This window comes from Cyclopterus lumpus, chromosome 9, assembly GCF_009769545.1.
Source record: "Cyclopterus lumpus isolate fCycLum1 chromosome 9, fCycLum1.pri, whole genome shotgun sequence".
NCBI classification, from domain to species: Eukaryota; Metazoa; Chordata; class Actinopteri; order Perciformes; family Cyclopteridae; genus Cyclopterus; species Cyclopterus lumpus.
The window spans coordinates 22,353,935-22,381,065 of record NC_046974.1 but is presented as its reverse complement, the minus strand read 5'-3'; the positions used below and the strand labels follow the sequence as shown (position 1 = coordinate 22,381,065).

Genomic DNA, 27,131 nt, shown 5'->3' with positions numbered 1-27,131 from the left:
AAAATTCTCTATACAATCAAATCGGCCACGACGTGATCTTGTGCCTCGCTCGCCGCAATGGACAGTTAAATGTTGCAGCTTTTCCTCTGAGGCAATCAGTGCAGTCTTGATAATACTGTGAGGTCTGTAAGCAAGTCTCATAAAAATGTAATCGGCTGTATGTCAGCTGGTGGATGGAACGGTAGTAGACTAAAGAGCATTTCTAAGTGATTGAATTGCCCATTGTATTCTGTCCTACGGTCAGTGGTCCATTTTAGGTCTTGGGCACGATCTCAAAGTCCCCACTCGTGGGCTTGGAAGCGTCTTCCTGCAAAGGCTGTGAGGGTTCAGGGCTGTCCCACTGTTGGCTCGTCAAGTGCTCAAGGGCTACTTCGCAGACATTTTATTATATAATATTAGTAATTGAATGCTTATAACCAATGTTAGGGTTGTCACAATAACTACCATTTAGACTACCACAAAATAGAACCTAAATTGTAAAGTCTTTTGTGTTTAGTCTGAATTCAGTCCTTGCTGGTCACCATCGTTGTACAGGCTGATATTTTGTAGAACGATGTTAACTTGTTGCACACTGAACATCTAGTTGTTTTGGCCTCCATCCCTCTGGTATCAGGTCTGGGTGTGTGGAGCTTCGCCCGGTAATGCCCCAGTCTCTCTGAGCCTTGTTTGGTCCACTTTCTGCCAACATGAGTCACATGAACCAGAAAACCTCCAGAAAAGATTTTGCAATATTTTTTTATAGCTTAAATAATTGAAATGAGTCTATTAATGATCATTTAAAAAATCGGAACTGCATTCCTGGTTGTATGTATGAGAAATGGGGCACAAACTTAAGTTGCAGATCTACATTCTACATGAAGTATCTTACGTCTACAGGACTACAATCTGACTACAATTTGTTGAACATCACTAAACAATGCCCCATTTTGGTCTGCTTTAACTTCTCAGGATTTTAGCAGATCATTTAGAAACCGTAATATGGCTGAATGAAGGTAATCTGTCTCCACAGTTACAGTACAAGCAAATAAAACCAGCTGCCCCACTGGGAGCGACAGCAGGAGTCTGGGATTTGAGCAACAATGGATGCCTTTTTAGTCTTAAATATCCCCGTTGGACGTTTAAGGAAATAATGCCTGAGCCGGTGGGTGGTGGATATAAGAAATGTGTACAGTTACAGTACATGGCTTTTTTTTGTTCTTTTTTTTTTGTTTTATCTGAGAACAAATGGAGGAAACCTTTTTTTTTTTTTTTTTTATCTAACCTTCAACACCCATTAATGCGCTGCTGATAGCGTGCAGTGTGGGCGTAGGGGTTGCTTTTGTTAGGGGAGTTGGAAATGCATTTAGAAGCTCAACATCTCTACTCCCATGATCTATCGACGTGATCGTCTTCCCTGTTGCTTTCGTTTCTTAAACCGTGGAATGCGTCTCTCCGGCGTGGGAGCCCACCTGCTGTTAAGCGGGTAAGCGCCAAAGAAAGCAGGATTACTTTAGATAAACCAAGTTATAATAAATCAATAAAAAGACGACTTCCAGATATATATTAACTTCACTTCCGAAGTTGGCTAAATTTCCCATTGTATAATGACCCGTTTAAGTCACTGTAACGTCTTAGTAGTACAATTATTTCATTACAACCCCGACTGTTCTTTCTTACTACCTTCATCAAACGTCCGCCTGTGTCTTAAGATTAATAGGCATGGCAAGTGTGAACAAAAGTAAATAAGTACAAATGAATAGCAGGGGTTCTACAACTATGGTCTCCATTTGATGTGAGCTTTTGTGTGCTGAAAGGGTTGGGACCAGTCCTGACAAGATGCTACATGTTCTACCTTTTTATATTGGTATGCTTTTCTTTCTTTTCACCATTATTCTTCCATGTGTTTTATCCAGACGTTTCATCCAGTGGGGATAAATAACTGAATTGACATTTAACTCATTGCCTGAAACAAGTCAATAGATAAATATATACTGGAGTAGATCAACGACAGATCATTTAGTGGTAGTGAATAAATAAACTGGAATATGAATTGGTAAAGACAAACATTTCAGCAGTCAAGATGTATGTTTTGTAGTAAATGGTAGACCAAAACATTCTCTTTTCTGTTGCGCACTCAAACCGGTGAGCTGCTCAGATGACCTAACCAGTTATAAAACCAGGACATGTGCTTTATTTTTTATTTTTTGGTCAACTGGTTACGTGACTCAGTACGTTGTTACATCTGCATTCTTTCCTGTTACGTGTCTGCAAAGAGCCTCGGGTGTGTCTGTGTGACTGATGAGTATTGTTTGATGAATCCACTGACAGTTGGCACCATAATTTCACTTACACAACAAATGAGTTCATGTGTGTCTCTGAAGTGGAATCCACAAAATGGTCATTACTTAAGACCGGAAGAGGAAGTCTTGTGACACGAAGAGCCAAGTGTCTGAGGGTTTGTCTTCCAACCACAAATCTAAACAGGTGATTGCCTTTTTCTGTTCCACTTTTCTTTTTCAAAGCATGCTGATGGTTCTAAACCCAAATTTAGATTGTGGACCGAGAACCTGCACAGTTTGAGATGGCCTTTATGAATGTGACCGCTATATGCAACCTAAAGACACAAGCATTTTTAATTGAAAAGACGAGAGCAATACGAATGAATATAATAAATCGACTAAAAATAATTAGCTTTTCATGGAATCATTAAGTAAATTACAGTTGAAGGGTAGCAAGCACATTAGAATCATAGAAATAATTTGAATGATTAAATTCGATCAATAGAAAAAGAATGCATGAAAAACACAATGGCCACCTTTTTTGTACCCTACTTTTAAATGTTAGTGTGTGGGGGTACTTGAAGAGAACAAACATGGAACTACTGCATAAAGGGAGTTTGTCAGTGTTGTTCATAGAATAAAATGTTTGCTGAACAGATTTATCATCGGTCCCATCTCCAGAAAATTAATCAACCGTTGTATTCAAGTCATTTCTCGAGACACACCTCCAAATTTTTGCAAATATCCCGTTGTATAAGTTAATAACATAATTATAGATTGAACATAGGGAACCAACTGTGAAAGGTTTGCTAGTGTCTGACCAAAGTCAGGGGTGAGACGGGACAACACTGACTCGAGGTTTGTTTGTACACAAACGAAGGTTGATATTGATCCACCATTGCTAGCACAAACTGACATCTCTTCTCTGCCGCCTACTTTCTTTTTCTTTTCTTTTTTTCATCTCTGATCATCTGATTGCTCTGTTCCTTCTCTCCATCAAGTGTGTGTGCTCAGGGCTCTTTTTTTCCAGCTGTTTGCATAGTTGGATCAATTTCCCATCGTATAATGACCCGTTTAAGTCACTGTAACGTCTTAGTAGTACAATTATTTCATTACAACCCCGACTGTTCTTTCTTACTACCTTCATCAAACGTCCGCCTGTGTCTTAAGATTAATAGGCATGGCAAGTGTGAACAAAAGTAAATAAGTACAAATGAATAGCAGGGGTTCTACAACTATGGTCTCCATTTGATGTGAGCTTTTGTGTGCTGAAAGGGTTGGGACCAGTCCTGACAAGATGCTACATGTTCTACCTTTTTATATTGGTATGCTTTTCTTTCTTTTCACCATTATTCTTCCATGTGTTTTATCCAGACGTTTCATCCAGTGGGTATAAATAACTGAATTGACATTTAACTCATTGCCTGAAACAAGTCAATAGATAAATATATACTGGAGTAGATCAACGACAGATCATTTAGTGGTAGTGAATAAATAAACTGGAATATGAATTGGTAAAGACAAACATTTCAGCAGTCAAGATGTATGTTTTGTAGTAAATGGTAGACCAAAACATTCTCTTTTCTGTTGTGCACTCAAACCGGTGAGCTGCTCAGATGACCTAACCAGTTATAAAACCAGGACATGTGCTTTATTTTTTTTTTTTTGGTCAACTGGTTACGTTGTTACATCTGCATTCTTTCCTGTTACGTGTCTGCAAAGAGCCTCGGGTGTGTCTGTGTGACAGATGAGTATTGTTTGATGAATCCACTGACAGTTGGCACCATAATTTCACTTACACAACAAATGAGTTCATGTGTGTCTCTGAAGTGGAATCCACAAAATGGTCATTACTTAAGACCGGAAGAGGAAGTCTTGTGACACGAAGAGCCAAGTGTCTGAGGGTTTGTCTTCCAACCACAAATCTAAACAGGTGATTGCCTTTTTCTGTTCCACTTTTCTTTTTCAAAGCATGCTGATGGTTCTAAACCCAAATTTAGATTGTGGACCGAGAACCTGCACAGTTTGAGATGGCCTTTATGAATGTGACCGCTATATGCAACCTAAAGACACAAGCATTTTTAATTGAAAAGACGAGAGCAATACGAATGAATATAATAAATCGACTAAAAATAATTAGCTTTTCATGGAATCATTAAGTAAATTACAGTTGAAGGGTAGCAAGCACATTAGAATCATAGAAATAATTTGAATGATTAAATTCGATCAATAGAAAAAGAATGCATGAAAAACACAATGGCCACCTTTTTTGTACCCTACTTTTAAATGTTAGTGTGTGGGGGTACTTGAAGAGAACAAACATGGAACTACTGCATAAAGGGAGTTTGTCAGTGTTGTTCATAGAATAAAATGTTTGCTGAACAGATTTATCATCGGTCCCATCTCCAGAAAATTAATCAACCGTTGTATTCAAGTCATTTCTCGAGACACACCTCCAAACTTTTGCAAATATCTCGTTTCTCAAGTGAGGATTTGTTTTATATTGGTATAAATTCAATATGAAGCTGTCACCTTTGGGCTATGGGAATCGTAAAGGTTCTTTTTATAGGCTAAAGAATTTTAAAGACGGTGTGGAAATAAACCTGGGTTTTCAGCAGTGGGGAGAACATGGCTTGAAATCTTATTGCTTTATATTTTATTCTGTCTCGACTGTGGAAAACGCATCCCTTTCCGTATCATCCAGCCTTCCCCTGCTGGAAGAAACTTGCACCTTTCTGGCCACCCTCGTTACATATTGGCCTGAAGCTCCCTTATCTCCGGTCACCTCTGCGCCACTGACGGTGGACAACGTAAACATGACATTGCAGAAATGTGACAATCCCCGCCTTCGCCCCCTCAGGGTTATGAAAATGCCTTGCTTGTGTGCGAGTCAAATTTCATTCAGATATGTATCTGACACGACGTGTTGGCAGCTGGCCAAGCTTCATGGGGACAAACCTTTTGGAATAACACCGAGTGATACCCTTTGTGTGGCTGCATTGTTCATTGTGAAACCTTCAAGTGACAACGGGCAAAGCATTTGCATGGTCATGGGATTTCAGGTTCTCAATAGCAGTGTGACGAGCTGTTGACCTCCATGTAGTGTTTGTCTCATTTTAGGGGGGAGTTTGTCAGTTATTAATGTACTGTCTCGGGCGCTTGGGATTTTACTCTTATTTATTTATTTATTTATTTATAAGATAAATATATAAATAAATATATTTTTAATTTTATGATAGATAGATAGATAGATATAGCCTGGGCTAGAATGTATGACTGAACTTCAGACCACCATCTGGAGGGGATGGAGGCGATGTATACATCACACACACACACACACACGTATGCACACTGGCACACACATTTGGCCCTAGAGATGAAACCGCCAACACAAACATCTGGTGTGAAGTCCTCGTCCTCCTCCGGTGGAGTCCCACACAACGCGGCACAAGCCTGCACAGGATCCACGGCTCAGGTTACCATGGTTATAGCTTTGGGCGGTAACGATGTCCACCAGCCGGCTTATTCTGGGATGAGTCAAATTACCACTACAGGTGTCTTTGTTCTTCCTCGCTTCTTAAGTGCTTTTAACACAATCGCACACACACACACTTTGCCTGCCTTATCCGTGTTATATGTTTTACACAATGGGAAAAGTTTTTTTTTTGTTTGCCACTGCAGATGTTCCCTCTGTTTATATAATCATATAAGCTCAGTTTCAGTTCTCTCTTCTCTCGTGCCAGTTCCTTAAGTCTCTCCTTCACCCTGTTTTTTGGTGCGTGTGCAGATTCCCAGTCAACACCGACAGACAGGAAACGCAGGAAACAGTCGAGGAGGGTGTTTGTGTCTCTTGGGCGATTTGAGCAGATGTAATGCTACAGCGGTTCCTGGTGTTGGCACGTGCCTCATTAGACCTGCAGTCAGCCCGAGGATGCTTTAGCACATATTTGCTGTCTTTTTTTTTATCGTCCGAACAACTATAACCCGTAACATCGCTCGACTAGAACCTATTAAAGGCTCATTTTCATTTCGTAGCATGTCAATCCTGACTGTGGCGTTAGTAAATAATAATGTAATCTATCGACAAACCTTTTCTATACACGGTTTGCCTTGGCTGGCTTTTTTTTCTCTAGCTCTCATTATTTCTATAGTGCAGGGTCTATGGGTGGCCGATTTGATTGCACTATAATTCACTCTTACTGCCTGTTTCTTAAGCCATATTTATTTATCTCAAAATTAAGTCTTACAGTCGACAGATCAGTCACACTACACACTAACTTCTGTTTGTGATTAAAATGCTGTCTGTCAAATTAACTTATGTCTCACCTCCCTCCTTATCCTTGAACCCTCTGTCTCTCCTCTATGCCTTCTTTGCTCTCCTCTCCTCTTCTACCTTCTCCTTTCCCCTCTCTCTTGCTCCTTCCACACAGATGCTCCCAGCCGCCCAGCTTGACAGGAGTGATGGGATGTGTCAACTAGGTATTACACCTATCCCAACCTTTTACACTGCAAGCAGGGAGACTGGCTGGGTGGGAAAGGATATTTTGGGATACAACCATTTGGAAATACTTGTGGAAAGGGAATATGACTCTGCAGACACTTGACATGGGTACTTTTGTTTACCAGGCATTTTATAGGTAACAAAAGTCAACGGTCGCAGACTAACCTTTGCCGTTAACTTTCCTGCAGCTTGTTAAGGAGTCGTGATCTGCATGCATTAGGCCTACTTGTTCAGGCTTGTTTTTTTGTGGGTTTTTCTGTTACATGCAACTCTTTAAAACAAATATATAAATAATCAGAGTATTAAAAGCAACGCACTACTAGACACAGGGGGAAATGGAGAGCTGAGAAATAAGAAAAAGGAAAGTCGAACAAATGAGTATATAGCAAAGAAAAGCTTCTTTAAAGTAAAGAACCAAACTAACCATAACTTGGTTTCCAAATAATTAATAAAAAGACCATTTTAAATAATGAAACAGCCTTGTATTGGTGTCCAGTGGGAGAAAGGAAACAGGATATTTTGGTCACTCTTCTCAGAGCCAAGTCTTGCAGTTTAATTTACGGTGGAACACCATTCACGAACTGGCTAATGCAACTGCTGTCGTAATGAGATGTCCTCAACGGGTCCCAGCGCTGTAATTGCTGTTTGTTTCAGACAGCGGTGACTGAGATATCACGTTTTGTATTTGAAGTCCAAGGCTCGATTCAGCCACTCTGTGGCTGAATACTAATTTTCTTCACATATTGTTCACCGAACCATCCTGAAATGTTCTCGTCTGAGATTAATTGGTTGGATGGTGATGACTGGTCACAAATAATAATATTATTATTATTAATGATTTAGAAATGAGCAAGGACAGCTAGTCCCTCAGAGGAATTCCTGTTTTTTGTTTTGCAGTTCTCTAAGATAGTATGACGCCACGTCTACATGTATGAAGGGAAAGGTTTCTCAGTCAGTTCAGAGAAGACCAGACGCAGGAGCACTGGATCTTTCTCAGTTGGCAAAAGGTTACAAATGCATCCTCCAGTGGGGATAAATAACTCAATTGACTATTAACTCATTGCCTGAAACAAGTTAATAGATAAATATATACTGGAGTAGATCAACGACGGATCATTTAGTGGTAGTGAATAAATAAACTGGAATATGAATTGGTAAAGACAAACATTTCAGCAGTCAAGATGTATGTTTTGTAGTAAATGGTAGACCAAAACATTCTCTTTTCTGTTGCGCACTCAAACCGGTGAGCTGCTCAGATGACCTAACCAGTTATAAAACCAGGACATGTGCTTTATTTTTTATTTTTTGGTCAACTGGTTACGTTGTTACATCTGCATTCTTTCCTGTTACGTGTCTGCAAAGAGCCTCGGGTGTGTCTGTGTGACTGATGAGTATTGTTTGATGAATCCACTGACAGTTGGCACCATAATTTCACTTACACAACAAATGAGTTCATGTGTGTCTCTGAAGTGGAATCCACAAAATGGTCATTACTTAAGACCGGAAGAGGAAGTCTTGTGACACGAAGAGCCAAGTGTCTGAGGGTTTGTCTTCCAACCACAAATCTAAACAGGTGATTGCCTTTTTCTGTTCCACTTTTCTTTTTCAAAGCATGCTGATGGTTCTAAACCCAAATTTAGATTGTGGACCGAGAACCTGCACAGTTTGAGATGGCCTTTATGAATGTGACCGCTATATGCAACCTAAAGACACAAGCATTTTTAATTGAAAAGACGAGAGCAATACGAATGAATATAATAAATCGACTAAAAATAATTAGCTTTTCATGGAATCATTAAGTAAATTACAGTTGAAGGGTAGCAAGCACATTAGAATCATAGAAATAATTTGAATGATTAAATTCGATCAATAGAAAAAGAATGCATGAAAAACACAATGGCCACCTTTTTGTACCCTACTTTTAAATGTTAGTGTGTGGGGGTACTTGAAGAGAACAAACATGGAACTACTGCATAAAGGGAGTTTGTCAGTGTTGTTCATAGAATAAAATGTTTGCTGAACAGATTTATCATCGGTCCCATCTTCAGAAAAGTAATCAACCGTTGTATTCAAGTTAATAACATAATTATAGATTGAACATAGGGAACCAACTGTGAAAGGTTTGCTAGTGTCTGACCAAAGTCAGGGGTGAGACGGGACAACACTGACTCGAGGTTTGTTTGTACACAAACGAAGGTTGATATTGATCCACCATTGCTAGCACAAACTGACATCTCTTCTCTGCCGCCTACTTTCTTTTTCTTTTCTTTTTTTCATCTCTGATCATCTGATTGCTCTGTTCCTTCTCTCCATCAAGTGTGTGTGCTCAGGGCTCTTTTTTTCCAGCTGTTTGCATAACCTCACGTCTAACCTTCTGTTCTCGTGTCTGTCGGACCGATTGGCAACATGGATTGTTAACAATTTCTTTTCATTTTTGCTTAAAATTGAAAATCGATTATCAAAATAATTAATTTGGCTATTTCATCTGTAGATCGGTTAAAATAAAGGTCTTTAACCTTTTTATATAGATTACATCCCGATGGTATTGTGCATCTATTTAACAATATATAAAAAAGATTTATAAGAGCAAATTCTCGATTTTTTTTTTTGTGTGTGTTGGGGAGGGCGGGCGGGCTTCGGAAGTCATGGAGGTGAAATGTTTTTAATGGAAACAGAGAAAGCAGATCTAGGCGTTTGTAAAGCCTTAACTGCATATTCTTTTCTACTCTTTACTTGATAAATCGTTGCAGTTACCCGAGATCAGTTTCTAATCAACAAGAAGTGCGGCCTGGGATCTTCTTTGGCCCTTTTGATGTGATCAGACCTTCACAATGAAGTTAGGATATTGCAACGTCTTAATGTTGTAAATCAAGATATTAATCTCTCTTTTTTTTTGTATCTGTCTCTTTTTCTTCCCAAGCAGATGAGGCAGTCCTGCACGATGTAATCGGACTGAAGGATTCATCTGCAGCGGTCACACTGGAAAGAGGCCGAAGAGGGACAGAGGAGGACATCGAAGACACTAGGATGGGCGTAGGGAAGAATACCAATTCCAAGTCGATGGACAGCAACAGTGAGGGAGGAAAACTTGAAGAGGAGAGCAAGGATGGCGCAGATTTCTACCCCATCCCGGTACACAAATGTGTTTTCTTTTCATTTTAACATTGGCTCAATGACTGTGTTGTGTGTCATGCACTTGAACTAGCTGATCTGAACTCTGTGGAAGATTTAGCAGCTAAAGAGACAAATATTTCCCTGAGGAGTTGGAGATTACTCCAGATCTAAAGAACCAACCAACCAACTTACATTCGACTGGTGTTCAGAAACGCAACTCTAACACATCCAGCAGACATTGGCATTCATTTAATGGGCAACTGTCCGCGAACGCATTCAACATATCCGCTTAATAGGTTTATAATGTCATTGTTGTACTTACAGCTTGTTTTCCATATTCCCCAAGTGCCCCAAAAATTAGTTAAAGCAGGTTTAAGTAAAAACAATCTGCCTCTACTGCAGAAGCTGCAGGGAAGGAAATACGAAACGAGTCCAAAGTTTGTTTGTTTTTTGTGCGACCCTTAAGTTTTTAGACATTCATCTCCTTCATACATTTAATTTAATAAGCACTTAAATAAGATGTAATATTAGTATACATATGAGGGAGGTGAATAAAAAAACAACGGGCACAGGGGTTGTTTTAACAATTCCTTTGACGTATGGAGTGACTGCTGCCAAGTGTTGAAAGCGTGCATTCAAAGTGTGTCCTCTCTCTGAGGTTCCCAGGATATAGTGAATACTTGGTTGCCGCACTGAAACCACAAAGTATGATAAAACTGACTGACACCCTTCCTCTGGCATGCAAACATTCCAACGGTATCTTCTTTAGAATTACATTTGAATGCGGCCCTGCCCCCCTTTGTTGATTTTACGCTTGTTGATAATATGCACTTTGTTGCACATTTGTTGGTAAAGTGATGTGTTTGCATGCGATAAACGCCTGTCCCCATTTAGGTTGGCAAGCCGGTTTATTACACTATAAATTTCTGATGTGTCACACGCAGACACAAAGTTACATAACTTCCCCTCACGTGTCTTTTTTTCTTCTTCTCCATTTGGTTTTGTAAGCAGCAGCATCAACCAGCTGTCCGAGCCAGTGGGTTTTTGCAAACCGTAATTAAAATGAACCTTCTGTAATGCCTTATGAAACCAGAGTGGACGGCATTAATTAACGCCTGTGTGTTAAGGTGGTGGTAAATGGCGTGGGCGGGGCCAGTGGAGACCAGGACACTGAGAACACGGAGCTGATGGCCATCTACACTAAAGAGAATCAAGGAGCAGAAAAGGTAAAGTGGAGAAATGGAGACGTGAAACAGAAACCCTGTGATCCGAAGTGCAAGTTCCCAAATAAGCCTTTTAAGCAGACTCACAAAGCTTACACGTAACCACAGCGTAACCACAGCTTCAATCACTTTTTGATTTCCTTCCTCACCGTTTCCCAGCATTCTGAGAAACTTAATCCTTCAGATTTCAGTCCTAGTGGATTTATAACCCATGGTCACCGTGGTAGCAACAAGTGTGTTTTGGTATTACCTCAAACGCACAGTTCAGTTCGTCATTTTCCAGCAGAGCATCGCCCTCCATCTAACAGCTGTTCCTCCTCGTTTCATGAGTTATCGCAAAGGATCAGAACTGATCCGCTTTCTTCTTCTGAAGATGCATTTTTGATGACTGATTTTGGTCGGCGCTATCGCATTGCGTTTCACGTGGCTGTTCCCCAATAAATGTAACTTTGTACTTTAGTGTTGAAGCAGCAGTAGGATGGTCAGTTCATCAGTAACTTAATGATTGTAATATAACTTTAAGAGGAGAGGGAGCAGTGAGGCAGATACAGGTTTGTCAATACAGGTTACAATAATCGTTTTTTCAGAAACTAAAATATTACTAAGATTGTCACTTCTATGTTTTACTAGTCTGTCTTATTTTCCATTGAATACAAAACCTGTGAACTGTGACTACCACAAAGAAAACATCTATCATTAATAATCCGTTATATTGCAGAAAAGCACCCATCCACGTGGTTTCCTATTTTAAAAAGTATATCCTTAAAAGAATTAAAGCTATACAAATGTAGCTTTGTGTCACTTCTGACCTAGTTCTCTGCATTCAACATTGTAAAAAACAAGAACAATACATGTACTGACTTCTCACTATGACTATGTATTTTTCTTTGTTCGTGAGAGTGAAGTCATGGGTTTGTTTTGTTCCACCCAGTCTGTCTCTGTCTCTTCTTATGTGATCATTCATAAGTCATGTCCACTCAGACGGTTGCTTTTTTCTCACGTCAACGTTTGACAGTATCGGTGTGACCCGGCCGCTATATTCCTGTACTTTCACAGGAACTCATTCCACCAGAATACATTATTTTGACCCTTTACACAAAGTGAAGAATGCAGGACAAAGTAAATATCAATTATGAAGACATTGATCTCTGTTTTCATCTTTGTGTGTGTGTGTGTTTGTGTGTTTGTGTGTGTGTATAGAGCTCAATGTCTGAGACGCTGGACAGCACGGACAGCACGGACGCCAGGAGGATGGACATGATCTATACCATTGAAGACACCCCACCCTGGTACCTGTGTGTGTTCTTGGGCTTGCAGGTAAATCTCCACACTGAACTGTTATGAGTCATGAATATATTTTAAAAGATGTGTTTGAACTGGCAATGACTCGCCATAAGCGCTGAAAAACGAGCGCTGCCCCCGCGCCCTGTATAATCATGGTGCGTCATATTCTTCGCGGGGTTGTACTTGTCATCCCGGTGCAGTATTTTTCATCCGACCGTCCACAGTGTTCACCACACAACTGGACGCGAGTCCCAAAAATAGTATTTTGCTCAGTGCGTGTCATGAGGGTTTAAGCTGGAGTTGATAACTATTCCACAAATAACTTTGTCACATTTGATGTTTTCATGTGTTGTCAATTCTTTCTTTGAACCGTGGTGGTTTCCCCCTTCGGGCCTTCACAATACATATTGCACAGCGCCAAGACAGATGTCTAATGCCCTTTTTGATGTCAGCAGTCACTAATTCCTGTTTATATTGGAGATTATATGTCAATATTTCTTAGTGAGCAGCATTGTGGTGCAGCTGCAGATAATTCTTTTGTAAATAGACTGTGTATCGTCTTAATGCATTTTAACATAATTTCATGTTTAACTTTACTACATTCTTGACGGAGCTGAACAAATCAATTCTGTTAAAGCTGCTCTCATAGGGTCAGAGTGGCTGGCCGATAGAGCTCACGCTCTTCTGTCAATATTGGTGCAGAGATACAAAAAAAAGTAACTGAGTCAGACTGTTGAGTCGTGGATAATTTAATTGAATCATCAAAAGGTGGAACTGCATCAACTTTTCCATGATCACTCAGTTTTTGGAGTTTGTCAGGCATGACTTTTAGATATTTTATTTTTTGCTCTGTTTTGGTGTGAAATAATTTTGGCCAAAGGATTCAATTCAAACTTTAAGGTTAGAATTTTATTTATGAAGATTGAAGAGTCATAAGACAAAAAGTCGGCTACATAATCCCAAAACAAGTCACTTGTTCCTTTGGCCCGCAACATGCCTTGATGCCAACCTTCATTCAAATGCGTGGGATCTATTTAGTTTTTCAAAAGTAACAGAGGGGAGGGTAACATTTTCTTTAGGAGACAATGAGCCTAAAGGAAAGGTTCATAATGATATGATGTATTCTCAGAACAGCCTAAAAGCTAATGTAACTATGGTGTCAGGTATGGACTGGTAAACTATAGATGTGCATACACACACACACACACACACTGACTCTGTGCCCTCTTGTCTTCATAGCACTACTTGACATGTTTCAGTGGAACTATCGCCGTGCCGTTCCTCCTCGCTGAGGCGATGTGCGTCGGCAACGATCAGTGGGCCACCAGTCAGCTCATTGGGACCATCTTCTTCTGTGTGGGGATCACCACCCTGCTACAGACCACACTGGGCTGCAGGTACACTCTCATGCACACAGGAGGTCCAGGCCCTCTCTCACACACACACACACACACTGCAGCTTTTCTGTAAGCTGTACATTTTACTCTAGTTCACTTCCTCACCTCTTCCCTTTTTATCCCTCCCCTTCTCAACTACCTAACCTCATAGCACTTAAGTACAGAACTAAGTGCCATCTAATTACAAGGGCCTTTGTCGACATGACGCTTCTCTTTCTCCATCGTGTGTGTGTGTGTACACGTTTTAATATAAATGTATATTGCGGATATCTCACAGATGCACTGAGCAGGGATATCTTATGTTTCCAACTTTTCTATTTCGATTTTTTTGTTCACAAGAATGTGATTATTAGCGTTATTAGCATTTCAACTTCCTTGTTTGGTTGATGTGACTGCAGTTTGTCTTGAAAGTGAACTTCCCAGAAGATGAGACAACCGGTAAGACGATTAAGAAAAGCCCGAAACTAGAGACATGTGGCATTTGACTGCAGACCAGAGGACTGACCTACATGTAGTTGAACTATTGCATCACTTCTCATTGAGACACTAACCCAGAAAGACGCAGGTACTCTCTGTGCCCCAATGGAAATAGTGGACAAATATATTTATTTGTATTTCCTACTCAAACATATTAGGCTCAGAAACTTTTGCTGGTTAAACAAAACAATTGGTCATGGAAGTGTTTAACTCTGAGTTGCTTGTGTGGATTTTCAAAGGTTTTTGATTTCCTGTGAAAATCATGCATTGTCTTTGCCTTACAGCTTTCATTGGGTACTCATTTTCCAAAGAACAAATGCATTTCCAGGAAACTCGGGTTTCCGGCTACATTCCAATGTCAACAGACCACCGGCGGTCCAGTGTGTCATACAGATCATTTTTTATTCTGTTGGGCTTCACTTATCCAAGATATTTAGTTTGTTCTCCTCTCAGTAGCGTAGCACTGCTAATTTTTTGCAGGTTTGTGAGGTCACAACCTGCAAAAAATGAAATCTGTAGCCTTTAGCTCCGCCACCACTGGCACTGGGCATAGAGGTTAAAGGGGTATTCCACTGATTTTTGTATTGCACTTCCTTAAAGGGGTGGGTTGGGCTAGAGGGGGGCTGGCCGACCAGAGACTGGTTTAAAAGAAAGAAAAATGCTTTTACATGAAAGGAGAAGTGTGCTTCCAAGCAGCTGCCACCTGCAGAAATTTGTGTAATTTAAGATTATTCAATGTGGGTTTGCTTTTCTTCATGATTCTTTTCACAGAATTTATTTGATCTCATCTTTCTTTTGTTTGCTGAAATAGACACGTAGTCAGTGTAGTTTACTTTAATAATTAAAAAGTAAAGTCCCTCTTTATTTTCCTTTTTTAGTATTACTAATCCACCCAGTATGCCCACAGGCTTTCCTGGCTGAAGTGCTGTTCAATAAATAAATAATTGGATTTGATTTCACTTTAATATCAGAATATTTTTGTGAAACTTTGTCTTGCGTCCCAACACTTGCACTTTCACAGGCACACAAAGTCTGATTGATCTATTGATTCGACGAAGTTCTTTGACCTGTTGGGACTCTAAATGTTTGATGACAAAAGCGATCTGATGCAATGTTACCAGCCTTCTTCTAGTTTCTGCAGTTTGAAAGCTTGACCCAAAACGTTTGAGCAGTTCCGTAGCCGTCTGGCTTTACCGTGGCCTGATTGTGTACTGCATAACGCTTTGTAATGTAGATGAGAAAAAACAAGGAACAGGATCTGTGCTTTTGCTTCAACTGACCTCAGTTTCATGTGGGTGTAAATACTCAGTTGCACTTTGCAACAGATATGATCTACATGTGCACTCCAAGATATCGACGCATTCCACACAGAAACTCCTGGTTAGGGTCGGTCACTCGCTACAGGGACTCAAACGACTTACCTTGACATTTAAAGCTTAAATCCTTTGGAAAACGAGCGTCAGCCTGCAGATGGGAGTGTATTTTACGTTAATGTTTCTAATTAACCTGGCTTTTACACATGTTGGGAACGAGAAGTTGTGCTGTGATCACACACAAACATGTGTAGCTGTTAGAAAGCGGCATTGGTTAAACTAATCACTGAACAAATCTCTTTTAAATAAACAATGGGTCAATCCCATCTTTGTTTTTTTGGGACAAATATTAAGTTGAGCATTTGGTCTGAAGCCAGTGTGCAGGTGTACTACTAACTCTGCTTTTGTTATCAATGTTCACATCCTCTTAAGAAAATCAAAAAGCCTTTTACTGCTGCATTTCCACTAATATGATGATATAAGGTTATGTATTCTATTTTTTTTATTCCAATAATATCTTTTGATATCCCTCTGCTGTCATGAACGTTGCTTACGGTTTAAAGGTCAGCCAGGACCACTGTAAGAGGAAGGAAGGGAATCTGTGGCATCAATAACTTTAACTTTTGACCCCATCCTGTGTTTGACAAACCCAACAAACAACTAGGGGGGTTCTCACACTCTGAACACTAGTCAAATAAGCAGGCAGAGCATGAACTCCGTTACTGAAATGCTGTCACCTGATGGCTCTGCACTGAAAATCCCATGTGCATTCTCTATTGTAACACTCCTTTTTGTTGTACATTAGTGTCCCTTCTTTAAACTGTGCTTTCCTTGTGTTTAGGTTGCCCCTCTTCCAGGCCAGCGCGTTCGCCTTCCTCGCACCTGCCAGAGCCATCCTGTCCCTGGACAAATGGAAGTGTAATAACACGGGTAAACTCATCTGTCTCTCCCTCTCTTGACTCATTCAATACAGACGCTCACATCAGATATCATGCGGTGGGTTATTATATCTTTGTTTACTGTAATTTCATCTCCAAATGCGGTCGCCGTCGAAGCAGAGGATTAATCGTCCCTGATTGGGCTTTGCCGGGGGGGGGGGGGGGGGGGGGTCATCATCTATACGCTCCAAATGAATATTAACTTATGATTCTGATAGTGATCTAATTAAGTTGTCTCGTTCTTCACCCTACCCTTTATCTTTCCATAACCAGAGGTTCCAGTGTTCAACAGCACGGAGCTCTTCAACACAGAGCACATCTGGCACCCCAGGATACGAGAGGTGAGCAAAGAAAGACCAATGAAAGACCGAGGAGGAGGAGGAGGAGGAGGAGGAGGAGGATTATTGTGGAAAGGCAGATTGTTTAACTATTTGCATAAGATGTTCAACTCCTTACACAACGCCAATCAGATTATGGATGTTACTTAAGACACAGCGTCTTTTTTTTTCTTCTTTTCGAGCTGCTAATAAATGGCGACGTTTTCTGTAAATGGCTACAGCGTTTGGTTCTCCGTGATCGAAGCTATTTATTTGAATTAACCTTTTCCGTTTGCGCGAGCCAGTTGTGTAATTGTTTTTTATGTAACGCATGGATGAGGCCAAACTCAATCAGACCGAATCAAATTGTTGAATGGGACATCGATGGACTGAGGGCAGGAGGTAATGTGCCTTTGACCGCAGATGGATAAAGACGAGGCAAACAGGATTATTGTTCTGTCTCCTCCGACCATGATGCAAACGAAAAGATCCATTCATTTGATTTCCCATTACGTTGTTATGAATGGGACTCGGCAGAGGTGCTGAGTGATGACGGCAAGGCAAACGCACGGCGGGATTGATCCGTGCTGTGCTGCAGCGGACAGATTGTTTTTCTTATAATCAATTATAGAGCAGGTGTTCTAACGATGGCCTCATTGACCAAATATATGGACCGTTCATTTCGTCTGACACTTGCCACTGATGCCTCTACATGACCTGCAGAAATAAACAAGATTGACTATTTATATGTAGTTATTATTAATAGTAACGTATAGTTAATGCTGCATATAAAAAAAAAAAGCTTTTCTAAAGGGACTCTGCTGCATAAAAAAAACACAAGAAATGCCAAAAGTAACCAAATGAAAGTACCTTGTCGGAGCTTTAATAAAACAAATATTATATTTCGTAAAATGTAGTAATTTATTTTGGCGTTAATGAAAGCACTCTTAAATCATTGAGGTTTATGTGTTGCATTAAAATCTTTTTTACAGTTGCATCAGTCAACATCATCTTGTATCCCTCTGAGCCTGCATCTGTACTTTATGAGTTGGTTCATTTTCAATTCAATTCAATTCAGTTTATTTTGTATAGCCCAATATCACAAATTACAAATTTGCCTCAGAGGGCTTTACAATCTGTACATATACGACATCCCTGTCCCAGGACCTCACATCGAATCAAGGGTCATGACTTAAAACTGAAAAAAGGTTTCATGTTCATGTTGATAATTAAACTTTGTTTTGAACTTTTCCCCTAATCTTTACAATATCTATGTTCTGTCAGATCCAAGGGGCCATCATCGTGTCGTCCCTGGTCGAGGTGTGTATCGGAGCGCTGGGTCTGCCCGGGCTCCTGCTGAAGTACATCGGACCTCTGACCATCACCCCCACCGTGGCCCTCATCGGCCTGTCTGGTTTCCAGGCCGCGGGGGAGAGGGCTGGAAAGCACTGGGGCATCGCGATGCTGTAAGTTCAGACTCGCACGCAAAGAAATGCAAATTTCTAGCATTTTCCAGAGCTTGTATGTCGTTCACTAAACTGATGTGCAGCGGAATCCGTTTTCTAGATCTCCTCCCTCACTGAGGGTATTCCCAGCTAAAGATGGAGCAGATATGATGTGATTATTTGTATGCATTGAGAAAGATCCCCTTCAAAGCTGTGATATTCATGCTGTCTCACCACTGTTTGCACTGCAGCTGGAGGCTTCCTCCTCTCGCTCCACAGGGACGGAGGATGTGTGCCTGTAATTTGCCACTGATTTGCTTTTTCTCGGGCGGTTAGGTTAATTGATTGGCTTTGCGGACCTCTGGGGTCCAAGTTGGACGCAGGCGGGATAAATGGAACATGTTCGTGTGGGATTTGTTCTCACACGAGTAAATGAAATGGTAAGATGCCGATCCACCAAACTGAGGGGGTTTGTGTCTGTCTTACAGGACGATCTTTTTGGTGCTGCTCTTCTCTCAGTATGCCAGAAATGTTCAGTTCCCTCTGCCGGTCTACAAAGCCAAGAAAGGCTGGACTTTCTACAAGCTGCAGGTCTTCAAGATGTTTCCTGTAAGTAAACAACTATTAAAAGCACTTGCATACCCCGTGTTTTTGATGCTTTTTGCACAAACTGACCAGTCTCCACGTTCAGATGACTAACACCTCTGCTCTCTTTTCATGAATTATCTTTGGTTCCTTTACAGCTGGTCCTTTCCTCCACCGCAAACTAGGTTCCCATCTAAATTACAAATTATTCAACTGGGCTAATCTCTTTCTCCCTGGGAGATTAGGAGGTTCTCCCTCCGCCTGCCTTTATGTCTTGTTTAAATCTGTGTTTTCCTGCTCTCTGCTGGTAGTAATATATATTGAATAGTATTGGTAGCTTCTACAATTTCACTTTTCATTGGATGCATTTATTTTAAGAAGATATTTTACAGGAAGATAAGAGATTCTCAATATATTAAATGTTTACAAGAAATAACTGACACCATGGTGAAGTATTACTGAGGTCAGTTAGCGATTCCAAATGTTTAGTAACTGGTCGAATTACTTACAAAAAATTATATTCAATATTTCAATTGATCTTTAATGCAACTGATTGGTGGTTTCTTTTCACCCAGATCATCATGGCCATCCTGGTGGCATGGCTGCTGTGTTTCATTTTCACTGTGACTGACGTTTTCCCGCCGGATGTAAACAAGTACGGCTTCTACGCCCGCACTGACTCGCGTCAAGGAATCGTCGCAGCAGCCCCCTGGTTCAAGATCCCATATCCCTGTGAGTGTTGCACTGAGCTGAGGAGGAGGAGGAGTAATAATAATGATTATTAGACGGTTTAAGATAACTAAAAATGTGTTATCCTTCATGTAATCGCACACAGTAAGTGCCAGTACGATGGAATGCAATTTACTATTGAATCCGATCAAAAGTCCATGTATGTATGTATGTATGTAACAACATTATTTTTGTAGGAAGAGGTGAACCGGTGATATACACTAAATAAAATGTACAAGAAATCCTTTAGAACCAATTTAGATTATGAAATTGGCATGAAAACTCCACAAAGATATTATCAGTTTTTAAATGTAGCCATTTCTCACCTCTGACCCGCTCCGTGTTTTTACTTGGACAGTCCAGTGGGGAGTTCCAACGGTGACGCTCGCAGGTGTGATCGGCATGATGAGCGCGGTGGTGGCCAGCATCATCGAGTCGATCGGAGATTATTACGCCTGCGCGCGTCTCTCCTGCGCTCCTCCACCTCCAATCCACGCTATCAATAGGTATCATCTATTGGATTCTGGGTTTTCCGTTTGTTCAGGAGTTCACTTTCTGAAAGACACTTTAATGAGCATGTTTTTCTGCTGTCTCTGTAGGGGGATATTCGTAGAGGGTATTTCCTGTGTGCTGGATGGTCTTTTTGGGACAGGAAATGGCTCCACCTCCTCCAGTCCAAATATAGGTGTCCTGGGAATCACAAAGGTAACACACACCTGCACTTTTATTTCTTTGTTTTTATTTCTTTGACTTTTTGAATGTTTGTGTGTTTATTTGTTTTAAAGTCAGGTAGACTTTATAATTCTTAGTGTCCTGTTCTTCTCCCTGCACACTGTATTGTATTTCTTTTTATCGTATATTTGTGCAAATGATTAAATCGGGAGCTGTTTAAGTAAAATAAAAATAAAAACATTTGCTGGTACCAGCCTCTTAAGTGTGAAGATTTTCCTCTTTTCCATAATTTTGAAATGTATATGTTGGGGTTTGGTGCTGTTTTGACAAATTTAGTAACTTTATTAAAAAGTCAACCTTGGCCTCTGCCCATTGTCTCTTCTTACAAGTGTCATTCTGTTGAGATGTGGGTGGGTATGAATAAACTGACACTCCGGTGCATTTTCTTAATTGGTAAACCAGTTTTATCGGCTGTAACTCGTGGGTAGAGGGGTCGTCTGCAATCGCAAGGTAGCCAGTGTGTCCTTGAGCAAGACACTGAACCCCCAGTTGCTTCCCGGGCACTTCACAGCAGCCCACTGCTCCTGGGTTGAAATGCATTGTCCAAAATGTTATGTATGCATGTCAAATATTTAAAATGACGATTGGTAAATGACCCTGCTGCGGGACAAAATAAAGCGCCCTCACCGGCTTTCCTTTTCTCCCTCTGACCGGTCTTCCAGGTGGGCAGCCGGCGTGTGATTCAGTTTGGCGCTGCCATGATGGTGCTGCTGGGGCTCGTGGGTAAATTCAGCGCCCTGTTTGCCTCTCTGCCCGACCCTGTGCTGGGAGCTCTGTTCTGCACCCTGTTTGGCATGATCACAGCTGTGGGGCTCTCCAACCTGCAGTTTGTCGACCTCAACTCCTCCAGGAACCTCTTTGTCCTTGGTTTCTCCATCTTCTTTGGTCTGATGCTGCCGAGCTACCTCAAGGAGAACCCACTGGTCACCGGTGAGTGTGTGTGTGTGTGTGGGAGGGGGAGGGGGGAGATGCCAGCATGTTCACAAACTAATTGTCACTTTTACCTCGGTAACGATTAATGGAGCTTTTTTTAATATGCTCTGCCCTTGCAGGGGACCTTTGTTAATTAAAAATGTGTCCTGAGCAATAAACAGGAGTAACATAAGTGAGATAAGACTCTGAGAAACTTTTGTTTAACACATTCAGTTGGTAAGAACCCGTTCATGCATTGTCAAGAGAGCTGATTACCACATATAGGGCTCCTCTTGTCTCATTCCATCTGCAGGACATTTGTCATTAACATCCTTAACTCTGCACCACGGTGATAGCCCCCATCCCACCACCACCCCCTCCCCTCCCGCACACACCAGACACCTTCATCCAATGACTATACACACTTGCACTTTACTCTCTTTTTATCTATCTCCACTGTTTATACTGCCTATATTGTATTTATCCAGCACATTGCACTGCACTTCTACTGCTTTCTTTTGCACTTCTGGTCAGATGCTAAACTGCATTTCGTTGTCCTAGTACTTGTACTCTATGCAATGACAATAACGCTGAATCTGAATCTGATTAGTGTGACTGAAATGTTCCTTAATAAAGTGTGCCATTTCTTCCCCTTTTTTCTTTTGTTACTCTTGGCCATGCATGCATCTTATTGTTTGTTTTTTTGAGGTTGTGGAAACTGCTTGTGTATTTTTCTGTCCCAACTCACTGACTAAGCCCCGTCTCTTATCTTTCTCAGGCATAGAGGGGGTTGACCAAGTATTGAACGTGCTCCTCACCACTGCCATGTTCGTTGGAGGCTCTGTCGCCTTCATCTTGGACAATACTGTACCTGGTAAGGTGTTTAATCCACTCTTTTGATCGTAATAACATTATAATTGTAGTTTAGAGTGCACAAACCACTTTTAAGAAAGAAATGGAGAGCAGCTGTACATAAAGGCATAACATGCCGAGGTGGTTATGTATCCAGTCCCATGACGATGATCGATCCGTCTTCCTGTTCTCCACAGGCACCCTCGAAGAACGAGGTGTCAAGAAGCTAAAATGTGGCACTGGTCCGAGTACTGCCGAACTGGAGGGCATGCGCTCTTACGACCTGCCGTTTGGAATGGACTTCATCCGCAGACACCCCATCTTCGAGTACATCCCGATCAGCCCCACCTTCCATGGTTACCAGTGGGGGAGAATACAGGAAGGCTGCAGGAGCAGACTAGGACATGGGGATGCGGTAAAGGGGGGAGGAGCGGAGGGGGAGATCGACGCAGCAGCGGGGGAGAGTCGGGTATAGCCGACGTGGTGGTGCTGCAAGATCTTAAATGTGGATGAATTTGGGGAGCAAGGGATGGTACACGAAGATGGAGGAGAGGAGGACAGAAACGAGGATTCAGGATTGTGTGGAAAAAATTGTGATGCACCAACGACAAACCCCCCACCCCTCCCCGTCAGTACTTCCTTTTAGCTCGTGTCAGTCTTTTCCCACTTCCCACTATGCTATTTTAAGCATGCTTTAGCAAGTCACAGCATGTTATAAAAGAAATCACCACGTGGAGGTTATTTGGTGTGTGCGCGTGTGTGCTGCCAAATTTTTCTAAAAGATATTCTCTACTCGCAGTAGACGTGATTATATCAATCGAGGCTCATGCAAAAATTCTGTTGCGGACCGGTCGCCACTAGACTCGTTATACATACACACACACACACCAACAAACCTCACCGGAACTAGCTTGAGCCACAATGCATGTCGGGGGTCATGCAGGTGGATGGAAGAGGTTTGCCAGGTGCCCTTAGCCATGCGAAGTGATTGTTTATTTGTTTGCACTATCTGCCTCCTGAGTTGAAAAGCAGAATGTCACTCTGCAGCTCGCGCCCCCATTCTACCAGTGACAACTCCTCAGAGACATCTCACAGTAAAGAAACTCGCATCCCCCGTTTTCTTCTCTCGCCTCAAGATCTCTAATGTAACAAACCGGTTTACAGCGCTTTAACGTGTCAGTATTATGCATCGGTTACTAGCAAAACTTTTCTTGGACACACCATTGTTTCATTTGTCTGTCAAATGGAACTAAAATATTTTTTTATTTATTTGATGACCTTGATTTGCTTTTTCTTTTACGCCTCCTTTAACACACAAGGGCACTTACAAGCTTTTGATAATGCACTGTTCAGAACGTCCTCTGGGTTCGCTGAAGCTTTCTGGAGAACCGCTCATCCCAACGGCTTCACACTCGGCGCTGTGCTTCCGTAGAAAGGTGTACCCAGCATGCTGTTGTCAGTCGTCTGCGCAGCAGATTTATGAGCAAGAGGGTAAAAGTTCAGGTTGCAATGTTCTGGCGAAATAGTCCCACTAGAATCTGTACTGCATGCAACAGTGCGTACTATTTCAAGGGCGGCTGCAGCGTGTGCTAACATACGATTTGGAAGGCAGTGCACACTGCTTCAAGCGACCGTGAGCGAGCTGTACCCAGCATGCCGCTCGGTGGTGTAACAGTTAATAGGGCTACCCTCTCAATATAATACACTACACTATGTACACTTTACTAATAAATGTGTCACGTAGATCTTAAGAGCTGGCACTCTAACACTGCACTTCCTCGGGCCCACCACCCACCAAGTGTGAAGCCGATCAGAGGAACGGTTGAGGAAAGCGGAGCATCTAGTCTGAGACTCGGGTATCACTTGTGCTCTGCTTTTAGCTGTGATGTGTGTTAATGTGGGACTGAACACACACACACCCCCTCCCCCCACAGCCCCGCTATCCAAACCCACTCTCAGTGCATTCATTTGGCTCCTACATAACTGTGATAAGAAGTAACGGTGGTGGGTTTAGTTTGGAGTATGTCAATGTAATGAATGCAGATGTCATGAACAATTTTTTTTTTTTTGATTACACATTATACATTCCTACTCCCATTATACATTATACACAACTTTGCAACATAATATCGGTAAACATCTCGCTTTAAAAAAAATTAAAAAGTAACCGCTAAATTAAATTTTGCCTGCTGAGTTTTCCTGAACCAACATGCTACAGAGTTAATTATTTAGATCTCCTCTTATTGATCTGTTGCCACATACCAAAAGCAATGGCATTTTTCACTACTAAGAAAAAAAAGTTTGAAATCTTTCTGCGCTTTTTAATCTCTTTTGTTAAAGCTATTTATTTATTTATGACCAGACGATTAGTGATAGCCTGCAGGCCTGTGTGTCTCTTGCACAATGTTGAAAGTATATTTATTGGTTTACTCGTTCGTGCCGCGTGAAGATCCACGTGCTGATGGTGACGGACCTCCCTGAGCCAGTCTGTGCTGTTAGAAAACTCAAGAAAAGCGTTTTCTAAAGAGTTTCTAATGTAAGCTGCTTCTGTCATTCCATTTATATCGTGTTGTTTTTAAAAACCGGAGAAAACACTGAAAAAAAGAGTGCTGGAAACTGAATAGTTTTCCTCAAGTTCGTAATCGGGGCCTTTTTTTGCTACAAGTACTGTTTGCACATGTAATGGTGCCAAGAAATGAACCTAACATGTCCCTCGAGAGCTCATCCTCATGTATGCTCTATAAAGTATAGCCGTTGTCTCGTTTGGTGACTCGAGGACAAGTGGCTGATTGTGATTGGACATTTTTGGGCCTTCATCCGTGGTGGCGTGGTCGGCTGTGGCCCCATTTATGACGTCAGCACGCCGTACGTTACTGCCTGCTCGGAACGATGAAGTGTTTGACCCCGGATGCGAGCAAAGATAAGATCTTGTGTTTCCAGAGACCGGCGCTCCGCTCTTCTGCTGTGCCGGATGGTTGTACTAACAGTGACCGGTGTACATCACATGCTTTGTTTTGATGTTACCGACCCCCCCAACAGTATTTGAGGCACATATCTGGGTCTTTCTCCTGTGGTTGAGTCTGTAATGTTGCAGAATCACAGCTGTACAAATGGGTGGCCCGGTCTAAATGCTACGGGGGGCTTAATTCGTAGTCATACCTGTCAAAATGCAGTATGTAAGAAAACCACTGTTTTGATAGCGGTAGAAACCGTTGGGTGTCACAATGTGACGCAGCGCAGGCAGAGTCTGTGGAAATGTTGTCGTTGAACGTCGGTCTCTGTAAATATTTTATCCATCTGTAATCCGAATCGCAGTGCTGAAGCCACGAAAGCGGCTCGGCCGGGGACTCCCAAACCTCACCATCCTCATCTTAATGTTGCCAGCTGGTTGTGGATAACGAGCAGCGTTATCGGGTGGTCGGTAGAATTGGCAGTGTGTCATTGGCCACACCAGCAGATGTTTGTTTTTTTTTCTTTTCTGATGGCGTCCTCGCCCCACGCTGCCTGACCTCGCTCAAGGAGCAGGTGACGATCAAGTCAGAGAGTAGTCTCCTCCTACCGAAATCTTCTCGTAGAGCAGCGTGACTGGAGGGGGTTTGACAGTTGTTGTTTTGTTTTTTTAGCACCTCTTGTAGGGAATTCTTCAGTACATGGGCATGCACACATAATAATCACGCACACAACATGTAGGTCTGTACATTTATGCAACCGGCACTTACTTCTCCTATCACGTCCCCTCTCTCCTCCTCTCTCTTCATCTGCTCTCTCCTCTCCACACTTTGTTGGCCGCCCTGCTGTTAAAACCTATTGATGTCCTTAGTGTACCCAGTTTTTCTCCCTAGGAAGATCTTAACTGTTCCTGGATGCAGAATAAGACACCGGCTGGCCACCTTTTTGTTTATTATTAAGATCCCGTTGGTCATCGTCAACCGGCCTAATCACTGAACAGCGAGATGAACAGGGGATGTCTCTGCACCTACCGGCAGCCTCCTCTTGCTTTTAGCTGTTACTGCCCGGTTGTAGCCGTACTCCCTGTAGGATCCCATGAACATGCATATGTGTGTGTTTCTGACATAGTTGTTGCAGTAAACAAAGCACGTCACAAGCACAGACTCTTCATTGATTTACAGCCAACCAACAGCTCTTAAAAAGGTGGCCGGCAGGTGTGTGACACAAAGACATCAATCCCTTTCAGTTATTTTGAAGGGGGTGATACCTGAAGAATATACTATTGTGTTTTATCTTTTTCAATGTTTTTTTTTAATATATATACATTTTTATGTTGTGTTTTTTTTCACGCAAATATTTGTAGAAAAAAAAGAACTAACTTTTAATCATAAACCATGCTGGAAATCGCACCTTTCTGTTGTACTTTATTTACAAAGTAAATACATGATGATCCTATTATTAATCTTTGGTTTGGTGGAATCCTTTTGTGTGTTTTTGTTAGGACCTTTTTCATATTATTTTTTTACTCTTGACATTGCTTTCATGTCCATGTTAATGCATTACTATTTTAAATGAAAGAAAAAGCTGAGAAACTTTAAATAGATGTACAAATGAAAACTATTAAAATAAATGTATATTTAACAGAGTAAAGTTTGCTAAACCTTCTGAAGAAAATGTGTGTGTGTGTGTGTGTGTGTGTGAACTATTTGTTGCAACACAATGTTTTAATCTTTGTTCCTAAAACTATTTAATAAGATGTTACTGAATGAATGCAGTCTTTTGTCTTTATTGGTAATAAAACTGAAATATTTAGCCAATGACTGGTTTGATTTAACTGTGGTAAACAGCCAATTTAAATATTGATGTGCTCTACAGAAAGACCTATACACTACTGACCAACAGTTTCTTCCATCACTATTAAAGTTCTGAAAATGTCACATTTTCCCACCAGTTTCCCAGTACATTCAATTACAGCTATGCCTGTAACCATGACTACAGTGTAACACTGTCTTAAAGGATTCGCGGCAGGTGGGCAAACCAATACTTTTAGATGACTGGATCTAAAAGTTTTTCAATGTTGCCATCACAAACCAAGCGGGTGTCCA

At 41.4% G+C, this 27,131-nt stretch overlaps 1 protein-coding gene across 6 annotated transcripts in view; it reads left to right on the top strand.

Annotated features, from left to right (window-relative positions):
• The window catches only part of slc23a2 (solute carrier family 23 member 2), a 31,305-nt gene extending 4,509 nt beyond the window's left edge, over window positions 1-26,796 (top strand). For 3 of the 6 annotated variants that reach the window (XM_034540677.1, XM_034540679.1, XM_034540678.1), the window contains exons 2-15: window positions 9,683-9,891; window positions 11,001-11,099; window positions 12,297-12,413; window positions 13,620-13,777; window positions 16,409-16,497; window positions 16,779-16,846; window positions 18,107-18,288; window positions 18,756-18,876; window positions 19,428-19,584; window positions 19,940-20,087; window positions 20,181-20,286; window positions 20,976-21,243; window positions 22,004-22,099; window positions 22,275-26,796. In XM_034540677.1, coding sequence (XP_034396568.1) covers window positions 9,787-9,891; window positions 11,001-11,099; window positions 12,297-12,413; window positions 13,620-13,777; window positions 16,409-16,497; window positions 16,779-16,846; window positions 18,107-18,288; window positions 18,756-18,876; window positions 19,428-19,584; window positions 19,940-20,087; window positions 20,181-20,286; window positions 20,976-21,243; window positions 22,004-22,099; window positions 22,275-22,552 — 1,992 coding nt within the window. In that variant the 5' untranslated portion in view covers window positions 9,683-9,786 and the 3' untranslated portion in view covers window positions 22,553-26,796. Of the gene's footprint in view, window positions 1-6,688; window positions 6,738-9,679; window positions 9,892-11,000; window positions 11,100-12,296; window positions 12,414-13,619; window positions 13,778-16,408; window positions 16,498-16,778; window positions 16,847-18,106; window positions 18,289-18,755; window positions 18,877-19,427; window positions 19,585-19,939; window positions 20,088-20,180; window positions 20,287-20,975; window positions 21,244-22,003; window positions 22,100-22,274 lie in introns of all 6 variants that reach the window. The other 3 variants (XM_034540674.1, XM_034540673.1, XM_034540675.1) reach the window with 3 other exon arrangements.
• Window positions 26,797-27,131: the final 335 nt, after the last annotated feature.